General features: G+C 36.3%; 1 protein-coding gene across 3 annotated transcripts in view; it reads right to left on the reverse strand.

Moving 5' to 3' along the window:
- The window catches only part of LOC121318909 (teneurin-1-like), a 158,788-nt gene that overhangs the window by 121,276 nt on the left and 20,711 nt on the right, over positions 1–16,801 (reverse strand). For all 3 annotated transcript variants that reach the window (XM_041256105.1, XM_041256106.1, XM_041256104.1), the window contains exon 2: positions 1,539–1,818. In XM_041256105.1, the coding sequence (XP_041112039.1) occupies positions 1,539–1,755 (217 nt within the window). In that variant the 5' untranslated portion in view covers positions 1,756–1,818. The remainder of the gene's footprint in view (positions 1–1,538; positions 1,819–16,801) is intronic.

Raw genomic sequence — 16,801 nt, forward strand, 5'->3', positions numbered from 1 at the left:
GACACCACACTCTTCTCCTGAAGAGGTTTTTATTAATAGATGTTGAGTTATCATACTGTACCTTTTTCATTAGATACTCATTTTTCATGATACAGACAGTATATTATTCTAATGGGAACAAACTAGTTATGTTATGCCTGGAGGGTAAATGTGTTTTTAAAGAAACCAATATATATATATATATATATATATATATATATATATATATATATATATATATATATATATATATATATATATATATATATATATATATATATATAAAATCACCATCATTTCAGTGATTGGGAAATTCTTCACGTTCCTCACATTCTTGAATCTGATCACAGCTGTTATTTTAAACAGAGTTAGCTGTACGGATATTATCTTGAGTCAGGCCAGTTGACTTGTGGGAATGTTCATAAACTGGCTTTTTTTCTTTATCGCTTTTTTAAGAAACATAACATAACATAAATTAACATAAATTCTACCCTCAATCTGCACATTCTGAAAGCAATATAATTGTGCATGCACTGCCCTAAAACAAAATGGAAAAGTAGTATGTATGAATTGTACTGGGGACAAAAGTGATTCAGATAAAATGCTGCAAGCTGCATTTCAAACAACAGCTAACAATATTAATGCTGTAACTATATACTGCACTGGAATTAAAGGGGCACTGTGAAGAGGTCAAGAGAGCACCAATGACTTGTTTAACTGTTTATAGGACTGATGCTTTTTGTAACTTTTCTCACTACTAAAGTTCAGTCTTGCATTGCAAAATCAAATGAAACTTTCAGAAAAAGCAGTGAGCTGTAGGGTGAGCAGAGGACCTATTTCTGGTACTTGTTTTAAATTTATAATGAAACATTCACACTTACTGCAGCTCTTCTGTGTCTGAGTCTCCCTTCCTGGTAAACAACAGCCTTACCAGTGATGCTGAGGCTGACCCCTTCTCATGTGGACAGCTCTTTAAGCCTATGCTTGAGATTAACAGTCAGAACCTCCCAGTATGTGTTCTCTAAGTACTGGGAGCACCCGTAATGAGCAGTACACAAACTGCATTTTAGGTCTTTCAGGGGAGAAAAAAAAAATGTACATCACTGATGCAAAATTATAAATAAGGGACTCTGAAAGATGGTATTTTTTTTTTTACATCTCACAGTCTCTGTTCAAGAAATTAAACCAAAGAGTCAGGGACTCTTGAATAAATACCTTATAAGCAACAACATTTACAAACACAGCAACCTACAGACTATAACTGGCTGTTCTGTGATGAGAATATGAATACAAGTGGGATTTGTGAGGATGGAAGGTGGTCTGTGGTGTGCAAGGAGAGATCCCTTAAGAACTGGATAAGATTACAATCATAACAAAACACAGAACTGGGTTGCTTAAATCCAGTTGCTAAAATGAAATTCCACTCTCTGACCCAAATCTCTGATGCTTCTTCTCTTGCAGCTCATGATTGACTGCCCCTGAGCCAACGAGGTATTTACAGGATCCCTTGCCTAATATTGATTTTAGCTCCTGAGTTCAGCAGCTACAAAAGAAGGTACCTTGTGTGGGTTCACCGACTGCCTTCCTTTTCCTGCTGTGGCTGTTGTAATTCAGCCTCAGCTCCTGGCCGTAGTCAGGCAGAGTTTCTCTGGAGGTGTACGACTTCCTCATGTTTCGTCCGTCTTCGCTCTCGTCCGAGGAACTTGTGTAGGCCAGCTCCATTTCGTGCCTGGCCTTTGACAGTGGCTGGTAGGGCTTACAGTCCATCTGCTCCATCTCTGGTGAAGCACACCCACAGACATTAAACCATGAAAACCAGAGAATGTAGTAGAGAGTGGCCTGCAAAAACACAAAAGAAATCCAAAGTATTTTATTATGCATGTGAAGTTAAACGAGCAGAGGTAGAATGCTGTAGCAGTGCCTAGGTAGGGGAAATAATACAACACCTTTTAAATCTGAGGGCTTACAAGTGACACGGAAATGCAGGGACTATAAAAACCATCCTGAACTATGTAATGATGCACGTGAATGCCTTACTTCCAAAGAATGCAACCTACAACATTTCTTAGCAAAGAAAAGCATTAAAACCCCCACAAACTCATTCTGTCATCTCACATTAAAAATATGACTAAGATGCAGGTTCTACAAATTACACATAAAGGAGTTTTTTTTAAGGATACATATATTTTAATAAGCATTGTATAACAGGTTGAATGTCTCTCATTGCAATAACACAACACAGAACTGTAAAGATAAACCACACTAATGGACAAAGAGACAACAGGCTCAGCGAAGTCCGACAGAACAGAACCAGAATGTAACTGACTTTCTTTTATTAATAAAAAAGCATGGGAAGACCAGAGCACTTGTCATATGATAACAACCACTACAGAATATAGAAACATCTAGTGTGCTTAGTGTGGACTGAAGTCCATTGTTATTATTCATGGTAATGACTTCATGGCTGTTACCAGATGTATACCTAACAGTCTGCTATCTGCAGTGTCTATGGTGGCAATTAGCCAAGACGTTTCCCGTTTACTCGGCACACTCTTTATTTGGCTAAGCAATGTTTACACACAAAAGGCTGCCTTTTCGCTGACCTGTTTATTAAAGTTCAAAAGGTATGATGCAGCTGGAACATTCCCAGCCAGTTACTGCAGACGTCTACAGACATCCAGTCTTCCTTCCTTGCCACTGTGAAGTCGGCCTCCCTGATCGATATTCAGTTACTCTGTCAGACTTACAGATAAAGGCAACTGACCTTTGCATGAGTGACTTAATGCATTTGTTTCCATCTTATGACCTTTCTGTCAACCTGCTGACAACAACAATACCTGCTATTAGTCACGCAGTTGACCGAAAAAAACACAGCAACCGACACAGTGGTTATTGCAGAAACGTCGCTGCCAACCCTTGTTATTTATTGTTTCTCTGTCGTCTAATTAAATCCTTCAGAAGAAGGAATGAAAAAAAACCGCACTAACTCTGTGACACCTGTGATATTTAATAATATTTAAGACAAACATGACAACCAAATTCTCATTAGAAGGACATCATAGGCCCTCTTTGCTGTGGCATTAGATTATTAATTGCCTGTTTAAATAGGTCTTGCTCGACTAGTTGGCAGTTGAAATCCATTTTTTTTTAACAACTGCAGATAATGACAGTGGAGATTGCTGGGCATCTTCTCCTCAAGCCCCTGGTGTCTAAAGGCGTTTATTGTGGTGCAGAGGGGAGGCACCTCCAACTGTGTATAAAGATGAGGGTTTTATTACTATAGGGGATCTGCATATCAAAAGCACAGAAGCTGACAGATGTGTGTGGCTCTGTAGTTATGTACAAAAGGCCTGGCATGTCAGATAGCCGTGGTTTAGCCAGCCAGCGACAAGCTGGGATCTCTCAGGACTGTTAGCAAGCCTGGCAAGGTTTGTTTGCTTCATTACTCATCAAAGTGGAGTTTGAAGTTGTATATTTTTTATTTATTTATTTTTTTTACCAGTGAATCATCATCAGTAGACCATAAAGAATAATTCAGCCGCCCACATATACAGGCGATAAAGCACCTGTAACTCATTGGAAGCATGTCGAGCTGTGCACTGTAATTATTTGGTGCTGTGTATGTCTGCATGTTATATAAGCCAGATGGGGGTGTTTTTTAGGTTTGGCTTATTATCTTCTCTTGTTGTAGCATCTGGCCTCTTGTATTTATCTTGTTGGCTTGTTGAATAGATATGTAGAGAACGAGAACTCAGTGGAACACTGTGAAAATCTTCTTATTTGATCCCCTGTGTATAGACACCTCCTCAGGAATGGCAGACAGTACACAATTATTTCTATATTGTACATACAGTCGTGTGCACATTTATTAGATTTTTCATGTATATCTTTTATAAACTTACCTGCATGAAAACCTCTGGGTATAAAAGGACTACTGTAATGGGATTATGGAGCTACTGGGAGCCACGACCCTACTACCCTACTGATTCCGCACAACGGGTGAGCACTGTATTTATGTATCTCTCTCTCTCTCTCTCTCTCTCTCTCTCTATCTCTCTCTCTCTCTCTCTCTCTCTCTCTATATATATATATATATATATATATATATATATATATATATATATATATAGAGAGAGAGAGAGAGAGAGAGAGAGAGAGAGAGAGAGAGCGATAGATAGATCTCTATATATATATACTGTAAATTAATGTTCATTGGTCTAGAAAATGATGTCAGTCACTGGGTTCGGCACAATTTAATTTAACTGTTTCGGGGGTTTAATAACATCATGTATGAACCCCAATCCTTGCTTTGCACTGGAAACTTCCCAACGATAAATAACGAACATGATGCAGCAAAGACGGGTATGAATAACGAATTTGAATTATTGGAAACTTCTTTGTAAATGACATAAATAAGAGATCCTCAAGACCAAATCACCAAAGTAAAATAATTTACTTCCCAAAGATGGATATAAATAATGGATACTCCAAGTATTCCTAGAATTTTAGGATTGAGACATAATACAAAAAAAACCCATAACAAATATATAAACATAATTTAGGTCTTTTATTTAATATCATGTAATCAAAGAAACTACAAAATGATATCACAAAAGTTTACCGGAAGCCATAACAGTAGTACAGTACTTCATATTTGATTTTGAAATGTCACATTTTTCAATTTGTCAGTTTTTTGTTAAATATATGGAAAACTGCAAAGTGGTATGTAATTCAATATGTTAACATAACATTATTCAGCAGGTTTCATTTGACTTTATGAAGCAAAATGAGTTCATTCTGCAGGGTGATGCAAAACTTTTGGCCACAGCTGTAAGTGCGTGGTGGTCTGACTACAATAGAGTTTAGTGTTATTTTACACAGACTAAATACAACGAAACAAGCACCAGTGACCTAAACAACTTTCCCGTTCACACTGAATTCATTACTCAGACAGAGAGCGTGTTGCTTCTTTTGCTTTTGAGAAACAGAAAAAAAAAAAAAACACAGAGTCCTCATTAGAGCTGTTTTTCTGTACTAAGGATCTGCTCTAGTGTCTACCTTGCACTCCTATGACAGTGTGATTCTGTGCAGTAATAATAATGAAGTCCTACGTGTTCTATGGTCTGTTGAGTGCTTGTTTACCCCTCCCATTGAGAGAGTAAATGCGTTGATATATATATATATATATATATATATATATATATATATATATATATATATATATATATATATATATTTTTTTTTTTTTTTAACTGAATTTGCATGAGATTGTCTTGAACTGTGCTTTGGGTGGAATGTTAATACAAGGTTGTGCCTCAAAATTTATGTTGTCTAGGTATAATTCCTCTAGAAGGGGAGACAGGGCAATCCTGAAAAGCATCTCTGTAAAGCTCTCCCGTTAAAATAATAAAAGCCGTAAATCAATCTTTGGGTCCTATTGACAATGCTTTAATCTGTGGGTCCTATTGACAATGCTTTAATCTGTGGGTCCTATTGACAATGCTTTAATCTGTGGGTTCAATTGATAATGCTTTAATCTGTGGGTCCTATTGACAATGCTTTAATCTGTGGGTTCAATTGATAATGCTTTAATCTGTGGGTCCTATTGACAATGCTTTAATCTGTGGGTTCAATTGATAATGCTTTAAGGACTGTTTTAGGGACTGTTTTTTTTAAAAGACCTTCTCAATGAATTATTAATACTTTCTTTGAACATTAGACAGGGGTTTTCAAAGCTCTGTTTAATCAAAGATATATATAATATATTACTAATATATAATATTATGAAGAGTATCATATATATATATATATTATATATATATATATATATATAGATATTATATTTATATATATATATATATATATATATATATATATATATATATATATATATATATATTATATATATATATATATATATGTGTGTGTGTGTGTGTGTGTGTTTTTTTATCATGTAAAGCACTTTGTGGCGACCCCCGTTAAAAGTGCTATACAAAGATAAAGATTGATTGATAATCTTCATCAGAGCACATATCAGTGCCAATAGTTCCTAAGTGCTTTGGAAGAATATTGCTGCAGTAGTGTCTTTCCCAATGTCTCATTGTGACCTCTCCACTGTACTGTTTATTTCTACATTCCTCTGTTTCCTATGTTACACTAAGGCTATTCACAAGCCACCAGCAACTAGTCTAATTATGAGCACCTCAGGTTTCGTAAAGCTTGCCGCTCAGTGGTAATTTGGGAAATAAAATATTCATTCCAAATGCCCTTTCATGCAGGGGCTGTCCTGTATTCCATTCTGCTGACCCAGCGTAGATACTAAGGGAGCCCACTTCATCAACGGGCTGTAGGCATGCTTTTGGCACTAGATGCTCAATCCTCACAAGAGTGAATCACAGCTCCCTTCCGCGACTTTTCAGCTTTTCTTTTACCACTTCTATAGCGTTTACCTGCAACCATTTTGCAGGGTTTACTACAACCTTCACTTTACTCATTTGATTGTTTTGTGTCCTCTGCTTTGTTTTTGTAACATCTTTGTTCGCATTCTGCAATGAAACATTAATGCAAACAAGCGTTCAGTTGGGGTTATTGTACACCACACGGTCTATGCTTCTAATTGCATCCTTCACGCTAGACTTTTTGCTTATTTAAATGCGGCTACAAATATGCAATACAAAAGGACACATTGGGTCGCTGATTCAGTCAGGTGTGTGATCTTATTAATGATAAACCAGGATGGCTGGGAAATGATGTCAGCTGCTGGGTTCCACACAATTTCAGACTGTCTCCAGGGTTTAATAACATCACGTGTGAACCACAATCTTCCCCTGCACTGGAATCTTCCAAATGATAAATAATGGATACTCAAATACCTGCAAATGATGCAGCAAAGACGGGTATGAACAATGAATCTTCAAATTATTGGAAACTTCTTTGTAAATCACATAAATAAGAGATCCTCAAGACCAAATTACCAAAGTAAACATAATTTTATCTCAGCGTTAAAGCCTCTGGAGGACACTGTATTGAATACTTGCTATAATATGTGTGCATCTAGTTAAGCTCTTAAAAGATCATTACCAACTGCAGACAGCAAGGCTATAGCAAGGCTGGCTCTGAATCAAGCAAACTGGCTACTATACTTTATTACTGTATGGAAATACTTCCTTGTTTCCAATTTAAATTCAAGACTGAAAAGACCAATATTAAAATATGTATATAGCACATGGGAGACTGAAACAACATGCATCTTATTATTAAAGCACCCGTAGGCATTTCTGAAGGTACTGTGTCTGGGAGTGTAGGTTAGAACTGCAACGTTGGCGTTTAAGGACTACCTTCTAGTCCCCCCCCCCCACACTAGACTAGAAATGGGAAGAATTATAGAAGTGAGCTTTTTTTAAATTTAATAATCAATACATATTGATAAAACAAGCCCTGAAAGATCACCGTAGACAGCGACTCTTCTGTGTTCACTTGCCCCTGTTCATGGTGCAGTTTACTGTGCTTTGTTACAATAGATGTGTAGTGTATACTGCGATTCACATTTGGGCTGTTCTTTGATTTGAGTAGTTGTCAGGATGCCTTGACGCATCAAAACTCTAAAATAGTTACTTTGGGACAATAACAGAAAGAACTGGTCATTTCATTTTTCAGGATGGTATGAAAAACAAACCCCAAATGTTTGGCCATCTACAAACATCAGCACAGAAAAAGGGAATACAAAAAAAAAATAAAAAACTTTAGAACAGAAGCTCTATTTCTATCCCTGAGATAACATAGGATTTACTCACAGAGCTCAGATTAGGAGCCTTTGTACCTGAAGACTAAAATTATTTTGTTTTTGTGCCAGTGTCCGTGGGGAGAATCCCTAAACACTGTGACATATTTTGTACCTCTCTAATTTTGTCATAATGGTGGCGGTGGATTGAGATTGAGGCTTGTGCTTGCTGTTCAGCACCTAAAAATAAAAAGGTACTTATTGTACTTACAGGAGACTCATAGATTTACTATTTTCCACACAGACTGCACCTGAATACAGTTCTTCACACATTTTATAGTTCTCTATTATTATTATTATTATTATTATTATTATTATTATTATTATATTATTATTATTATTATTATTATTACTACTACTACTTTATTACAGCTATTACTATATGATTATAAGATGAAATGACAGTGATGTTACTGTTTGGCTTTCCTCCAGCAGTTTTCTCCAACATTTCCCTGTCGTTTTTTAGATTTTGTGTATTTTTAGCACCTAATATTGAACAGGCAAGTAAATCAACAAACCCATTTCAGATACCTTTCTATATAAACCACCAGCTGAGCAGGAAGACAAGGGCTTACTCAAAGCACTTTGATTGTCAAGCAGGTGGAACAGAGAACACGATATAATCTCACACAAGTCTCCTTGTGGATTAAAGGTATGAATACTAGACTATCCTACACAATATTATCTCAGTTTATATGGCACTCCACGCAACGCTACACTAATACATGATTCACATATAGATTTGAATTTCAATTGCAGATTTTCCTAAATAAAAGTCACTAAGGCACTGCATTATTATGACGGTACATAATTACAGACAGATTTTTAGAAGCATTTACCTTTTGTTTTTTTCTTTTTAATATATACAATTGCCGAAAGGCTGGCAAACAGTTTACTTAGGTATAGATACAGGTTATCAATCAAAAGCAACAACTGAATGTAACGCATAGTTAATTTATCAGTTAAAAAGTGAATGTAAAACCAGGCGCATTGCAGGCAAGACATACCAAGGACTTCACTACAAAGGAAGAAAAGGCACAATTTGATACAAGCAGACTTTCAGACCTAATCATATTATTATGGTCAAACCAGAGGCGTTACCGATCTAGTAAAAAAGTCATAATTTTAATTTAATGAGTAGAAAATTGATTTAATGCTGGTTTTGTAATTATTTCTATAAAACTGGTGCAAACACATTGATAAATCAAGCCCAGGCAGTCTTGTATTTTAAGACTTTCAGTTAAGCCAGATTCTGCATCTCTGGCTGCCACAAGGGAGAGCCCCCTAGCTTGTCTCCACCAGAGATCCTGCTGTTGCCTTTGGCTGTGGTTGATCCCTATTAATGCCAGCTGTGAATTGAACTGTGTGCTTACCACGTGGAGGAGGGGACAACTAATGTAGCCCCTCACCATGGAAACCACGACGGCTTTCTAGAACATGAAGTCTACAGAACAGATCGTGTGCTTTCACCACAATGTCTTCATTCCAGACCTGCGCCGCAGAGGAATGAGAATATTTAACGCTGTGTGCAGTGATATCGATTCTAAAGCTTGTACTTGATGCACACATTTAGTAAACGTGTGTTTGTATGAACACACACTCCCATGTGACACAACATTCCAAGAACAATTCGATGTATGGGGGTCCGACTATCAAAGCTATTTACTCAATATATTCAGAAAGCAATAGGGTTAAAATGAACAGCAAACAGACTTAAGTTTTTGTGTGTGTGTGTGTGTGTGTGTGTTTCAGAATTGGAAATGTTTTTTCTTTTTTTTACATTTCAGAAACAAATGCGTTTGATTTGGAGTAAACAGCTTTGAGAGTCTAGTCCATTGCCTAGATTGGTTCATGATTAGCTAGTCATGAACACCAGGGTGTAAGGCACAATAATGGTTGCTTTGTAGTGACAGTCTAATGTAGGTAATTATGCAGGAGCGGAGGAGACAACCGATAAACTCATTTAACATGACAAGACAGCAATTTTTTTTTTCGGTATTTTTTTTCTGTTTTGCTGTCATCCAGTTCATTTAATTGTTCTTTATCCAAATCGACAGGTCTACTTACTACTTTGTGATTGGTCACTCAGTTTTATAGTTACAGCTGTACCATCCAATCCTTTTACATTCTTTGAGGCAGGGCCGTGAATTAGAATATGTAACAAGGCTCCAACTGTCCATATCCATCCAATATCAGCTGGAACCTTGCTTGCTCAATCACATTGCTTGTTTCATGTTCCATTGCCAGCCCTGGATATATATATATATATATATATATATATATATATATATATATATATATATATATATATATATATATATATATATATATATATATATGTAGCAGATTGCCACTGATTGATGTGTTTGGGTTAACACTCTGGGTAAAGTGATGCTGCTGGTGAGCCTGGGGCGTATTCAGACATCTATCATTGCTTTCCAAATGATTCTGAAATGTATGTTGATTGGCAGACTAACTTCTTAAATCTCAAATATACACATTTAAGGCATTTTTCTCTGTTTTGCACTGCATCGTTCAATGAATACAGAAGCCTCAGTCTTAATCTCCTTTAATAGATGAATTTCACAGTAGAGTGTTATGAAGGACACTGCAAATGGAGGTCCCAGGAAAGTGCTTTTTTTCTACAAGTGTTTCAGGGATGAAAAGCATAACACTGATTATGCATTAGGGTCAGACCTGCATAGTGAATGGAAATTAACATTATTTTATGATCTATCACCAAGGCCTTTCCAAGAAAGGTTTCCATGGAAAAAGCAAGCCAGCATGCCAGCAGATCTTGTACCCCAACTGCAGCTTTCCTTTTAACGCTGTCATGCCTACCAAATGAATTCTAACAAACTGAGCCACACCGGCTAACCACACTTTTGGGTAATACCTCTTAATTTACTTAATTCCCACAAGCTCTCAGATGGAGGTTTTTTGCAATGGTGTTTGTGAAGGTCTGCCAATTTGGTGGCTTGATTTTCTGTTTGATACACAAACCCGAAAGCGTGCTCTTCAAAAGAAACAGGGTTCTTTTAACATCTGAGCAGTCTGTGTATTGCCTCAGGCGTGTTTTGGACTTTTAAAATATCTGGCACTGAAGAACGATGACTCGCACTGCTGCATGTTCGGTTTCCTGTCCGGTGTGGCTGCTGTGACACAAACAGTGGGATTGATCTTTTATTTTTTTCAAATTTAAACAATTGCTACCACCAAGATCAGATCTTTTCTGAAGTATCTCACAGACTCTCTCCATAAATCAAACAGATAGCAGCAAAACTTTGAAAACGTCTGACAGCCGGGAGACCATTTCTATCATTTTGGATTCCTGACAACCTCAGTGGACTACTTGTAGATTCTACCGTTCACACAAATAATGGCATGCCGTGCAATAAAACCATGGGGTTTCTTTTTTTTCTTTAACTAATAAAATGAAAGCTTCTATGAAATGATGCTAGATGAGTTTCATGTTGTATCGTAAGTTACTACTTCTTGGTAAAATGTTCTCTATCGCACTACAGCTAAAATACTACTCTAGCCATTTTTTCACACTGGAGTCAAAGTGAAAAAAAAAAGTTTGGAAAACAAAAAGATCTACAGCAAAAATCCAGACTTGTGAGGATGTTTCCAATATATTTTATAAATACATTTATATGTACATGTATTGTATTAAACTAGAAAATTAAAAACACAGCTTGCCACAAAGACACATCGCCTCTCACAGGCAACTTTGATTATAGAAACATAAATAGAGACACACATTACCGATAACAGTGTGTATCTTGAATATCATTCTCCATTAGCCCTAAAGCTCATCCATTAACAGGAAACCAACTGACTACAGTATAAGCAGTTTGTTTCTCCCTACAGAAAGCTCTTTGAAAATTATCAACAAAAATAACTCTTTTGATATTTCCTAGTTTTGAAGTGGCAGAGCAGAAAGATTGTCACAAGCATATATTTTGTTTTTAAATACCATGAACCATTTCTAAAAATGAGAAACTATATCGAAGGGTAGCTGGGACTTCTGGTTTAGTATCGTGAAGCTGTGAAGAGTAACTCGTAGCGACAAAAAACACACGTGCAATTACCTTCATGTTGTCATTACATACAGAGTTACTTAGTTTTAACAATGTAATGCAATGGAATTATTTGATCGATCGTGGCATGCAAGTTCAAACTAAAGAATGTACATTTTCCAAGCTATACAAGAAATATAAAATGGGGTCTATTCAATTCCTCTAAAGAATGCCACTTTTGAAATATTAAGCCACTAAGGATGTATTCATGTTATTGTTTAATGATTGAAACCTCTGCGGTACTTAGCTCTGTCACTGAAGTCAATCTAATAGACCATCTTGCCTCATTTCTAACGAGCACAGGAACTCTGATGGGATGACGCCTACTTAAAAAAAAAAAAAAAAAAAAAGCCATCCCACAGATGCAATATAAATAAAATCCACTGTACTAATCTCATTATTTTCTTCTGAGAGATATACGTTACCAATGATGTACTTTTCCAATGAGTATTTCAAACCAAAAATGAAGATTTATACCAGCAAATGTATAACAAAATTTAGCCAGCATTGCAGATAATGCAAAAGTAAATCGCTGAAGCAGAAACTTTTCAAATTACAACTAGGAAAAGATTTTTAAAAGCTAGCTATAATCCACCAGTTTATGGTTGAAAGCAGCAGAGTGCACAGTGAAAAATAATTGAATCACGGTATTTAAAATACAAAAAAGGTACGATCAGATGACCCTTAGCTGGTGTGTCCGATGCATTAGACTAATGGGTCTTTCCTTCTGACTTGCAAGCTCACGCTTTTATCAATGGTGCCATAACTCATCAGGGGCTTGCCAAGGCTATTCTTAGTCTAACTTTAGACTAGCAGCTGAATTTACAGCAGTCAATAAAGCTGTGATAATTCCCTCCTATTTCACCCTGGCAGTCAACAACTAAAAAAAAAAAAACGCCACACAAAGAAAACACACACATAACTCAGGCACAACCATTAGGATTCTGTATTTTATTTTTGACACTTAGTAAAAAAATCTGCTTTGTGTAAAAAGCTGCTTTGATTTTAGACTCTCTGCAGGGAAAACATGACAGTTAATAAACATAATCTCTGCAGAATCAAGTGAAACAATCAAACAGATTCACAGCACTGACCATTTGTGTCTGTTTTGGCAGCGCTTGCTGCCAGATTCAAGCAAACATCTTTAGCGTACAAAAAGGAAATAATTGCAGATTTACTTATTGAAGATTTAAAAAAAGAACAAAAACAAAAAAAACAACATCTGCCCACCGAAACATGTGTAGCTCAGCAGAAGCCCAGTATTGTAAAACACAATGTAAATGTCTGGAGAACAAAACACTTCTGTTCCTTTCTTTTTATTACTTTTAAGTTTAAGTTTTTAATGGTCAGGTAAAACATGGTTTTCAAAAGGAACCTTGAGACTTATTGGGTTATGTTCTGTGTGGTGTAAAAATTTCATAACATAACTCAATAACCATGACTACTACCTTTCATTATTACAGTTATCGAATTTCAATACAGCTGTTATTAGCATACCAAAAGTGACATTCACTGCAGTAAAAGCAAATCACCATGTAGCAAAGCACATCAGATTGCAGAAAATTAATAACTGGTGCATACATGGCAAATGTCTTGCAAAACATACCTTTAAATTTTTAAGTTTCAAGAAGCTACTATATTTAATTGTACCAACACTGAAAAACTAATTGCCGGGATCTTCCAGAAACTGTGTTGGAATTAGAAAAAAATTAATAAATATACAGTATAATAATAATAATAATAATAATAATAATAATAATAATAATAATAATATTATTTTTTATATAGCACTTTCACAGTGGACCACCATCACAAAGCGCTTTACAAGACACGAGACTAGGGTGTGTGAATTAAGTATCAGCTGCAGAGTTTATTTATTATTATATTATTATAGTTCATTTACAACAACGTCTCAGCCAGAAGACGCAGCACAAGGAGGTTAAGTGACTTGCTCAGGGTCACACAATGAGTAAGTGGCTGAGCTGGGATTTGACTCTGATTTGCTATGAACTGACTCTCCAAGAAAGGCTGGTGGATAAAGATTTCATCATGGTCTAATCACATGCACCACATCAGATAAAGATTTATTTTATTTTATTTTATTGTACGCTTTATTTATTTTTTATCAGAAACAAATGGTTTAGATATCACATAACTTTTTTTTTTTTTGCAGCCCACATTCTTATCTATTGAATTGACTCAAAAACTGCTCCCCATACATTGCCTTCAGATTAGGACGCATAACCACACTGTTGTAATGCCTACTGCCAGGGGTATTATTTTGTTAGCGGAATTAGTACATATTTAACATGTTGACAGCAGCCAACTTGAATGAAATGCATGAACCTTTCATGAAATGCATGAAAGGACGATGGACCCTATTTTCCACTGTGCTTAAATGATAAGGAATGACTTATTTAATTTAGAAAAGATTTTGTATATATATATATATATATATTATATATATATCTATATCTATATATATATATATATATATCTATATAGTATTTTATTCTATAATTCATTTATTTTAATGTTACTGTAATATACTGTACATTTTCATATTGCATGCCCCTTAAACTGGTAAATGTAATATAAATGAAGGATATATTCAACACACCATAATAAGGAAAAGTGGAAAACACTTACTCTAAGAGACACCTTTGTTAGTGAGTGACAGGAGAGTAAGGATCAATCTAAAAAAAATAGGTCTACAATACATGATGTAAAAAAAAATTCTGTTCTTCTCCGGAGCGTCTGAAACTTCATCTCCATCTGGAATTAACTGTGACAATGACAAGCGCAGTAAATGTGTTAGCCATAATCCTGTAGCCATGCCCTTGTCTCTCTAAAAACATGCCATATTAAAACAGACTGCGCTAAAACTGACACTACAAAGTTACCAGAAAGACACACATTCTGATAGCAGTTGCAGTTTCCCCAAAGGAGATTAAAATGCACACCAGCTCAGCACGCATCGGTGTCTCTCCTTCATAGACCTAATTATTTAGACACACTACCACTGTTTAAGGGACCACGTCATGCTTTTTTCTCCCCATTGATTTCCCTAATGTAAAATGAAGATTGATGCTAAACCGTGGCTTGAAAGACACAGCTGGTTGGACTGGTATGGACAAACCAGCACAGAAACCGACTATCAGAAAATTGTAAAAGGCATGGTTGTTAGAACTTGTGTATAATTGGTAACACTAAATCAATTGGGCTTCTAATATAAACACAGTTCAGGTTATGGATAATGTCTGACCCAGCACCATAATTGAGTGATAATGTCAGTTGGCTGCTTTTCAGATCCATATGACTCTCGAGAAAATGCGATGTATCCAAAACCAAGCAGCTTCTTTAGTTTAATTTAAAAGAAACTGAATTTTGGTTAAAGGCAGGTCGAAGTATATATGCATTGCAACACAAAAGATGCTGACAAAGACATCTGACATTGGAAAGTTTTGTAATTAATTTTTCATCAGCCAAGTATTACTTAAAACTAATGGAGATATTTAGCAATAGTAGCAATGCAGATTACCTTGAATATAATAATAAAACATATAATAAGAGGAAAGTAGAGAACAAAAGATTGGTTAATGAAAAATGACGTCAGCGCACAGTAATAATAAAACACTTGGGTTTGTTTGACGTACCTACATACATAACAGCTTGCAGGAGAAAACAAATTGAGACCATTTACCAGAAATAATGGTACCTGTCAGATCTCAGGTTAAAGATACAGTCTATACTTTCATGGGCAGAGAGTACTGAGCTCTACGTCATCTATTTGACTCCATAAAGAGGGCTTTCATTGTTCTCATGCAGATACCAAACACGTGCATTGGCAGGGCACCTGCCACTGTATTTCTGGCTGCTAATTGACCAGTCAGCAGCCTCCATCTCCAGTCAGTCAATGAAAGCTGTTAAATATTCAATGACTGGCAATGTTAAAGTCAAGATGAATCTCCTTTCACAGTACCTGCCATAAAACACAGGCAACAGAAGAATACTGAGAGGTAAAAGGACTTCCCTGAGGAAAGCAAACACAGACATATTATTAGACAAGCATCGGGATGCACCTGTGCTCTTTTAACAATAGCAATACTTACATCCAGACAAACCAATTAAAGGAGAGGCAGATAGACATGGACAGCTAGGTCTTAGTTAAACTGTCACACAGCCTACTTAAAGTTTACAACAAGCCGTACCGCGCCATGATCAACATTTTTTTTAATGAAAAACAAGGAGACTAAAGGAACTCTCCCGCGATCAGAGGTTAATCCATTAATTCTAACAAGTCAATCCTATGGCTGCATATCGATAAGGAGGAACCAGAACCACAGGAAGGTGTTTCTGTCTGACACAAGGGCTTAGAAGAATCAGCTGCCCCTCTCACAAACAGAGCACACAGCAAGTCTTTAATCAACCTTGTTTTAAAACAAGGATTGTAACGCCAGTCAGACGTGGCACAGCATGCTGCTGAAAACACAAGTTTTTAATGCCTGTGACAGTTGAGCAGGTCCATGGTTTTTTAATAGGCTAGAGAAAGCTAATTAAAATAAATGCATAATAAATAACTGTAACTAGGAGTTGGAAAAAGCTGGTAATTAAATGTAATGCCTTCCTGCCTCCCGCCCCCTCCAATTCCAGTGAGAAATAATCTTATATAAAAATCAATGTTTAGTATAAACAATTGACAGAAATACATTTTTGCTAACGATTTGGGAAGCAATTACTAAACACTAACACTTCAATGTGACCCTCAGTCACACTCTCACACACACACACACACACACACACACACACACACACACACACACACACACACACACACACACACACACACACACACACACACACACACACACACACACACACACACACACACACACACACACAACTGAACAGAAAACAAATAAAGTGTTTGCCTGTTCTGTCCATCTGATGTTACATTTCA

This window comes from Polyodon spathula, chromosome 7 (genome assembly GCF_017654505.1).
Source record: "Polyodon spathula isolate WHYD16114869_AA chromosome 7, ASM1765450v1, whole genome shotgun sequence".
Lineage (NCBI taxonomy): Eukaryota > Metazoa > Chordata > Actinopteri > Acipenseriformes > Polyodontidae > Polyodon > Polyodon spathula.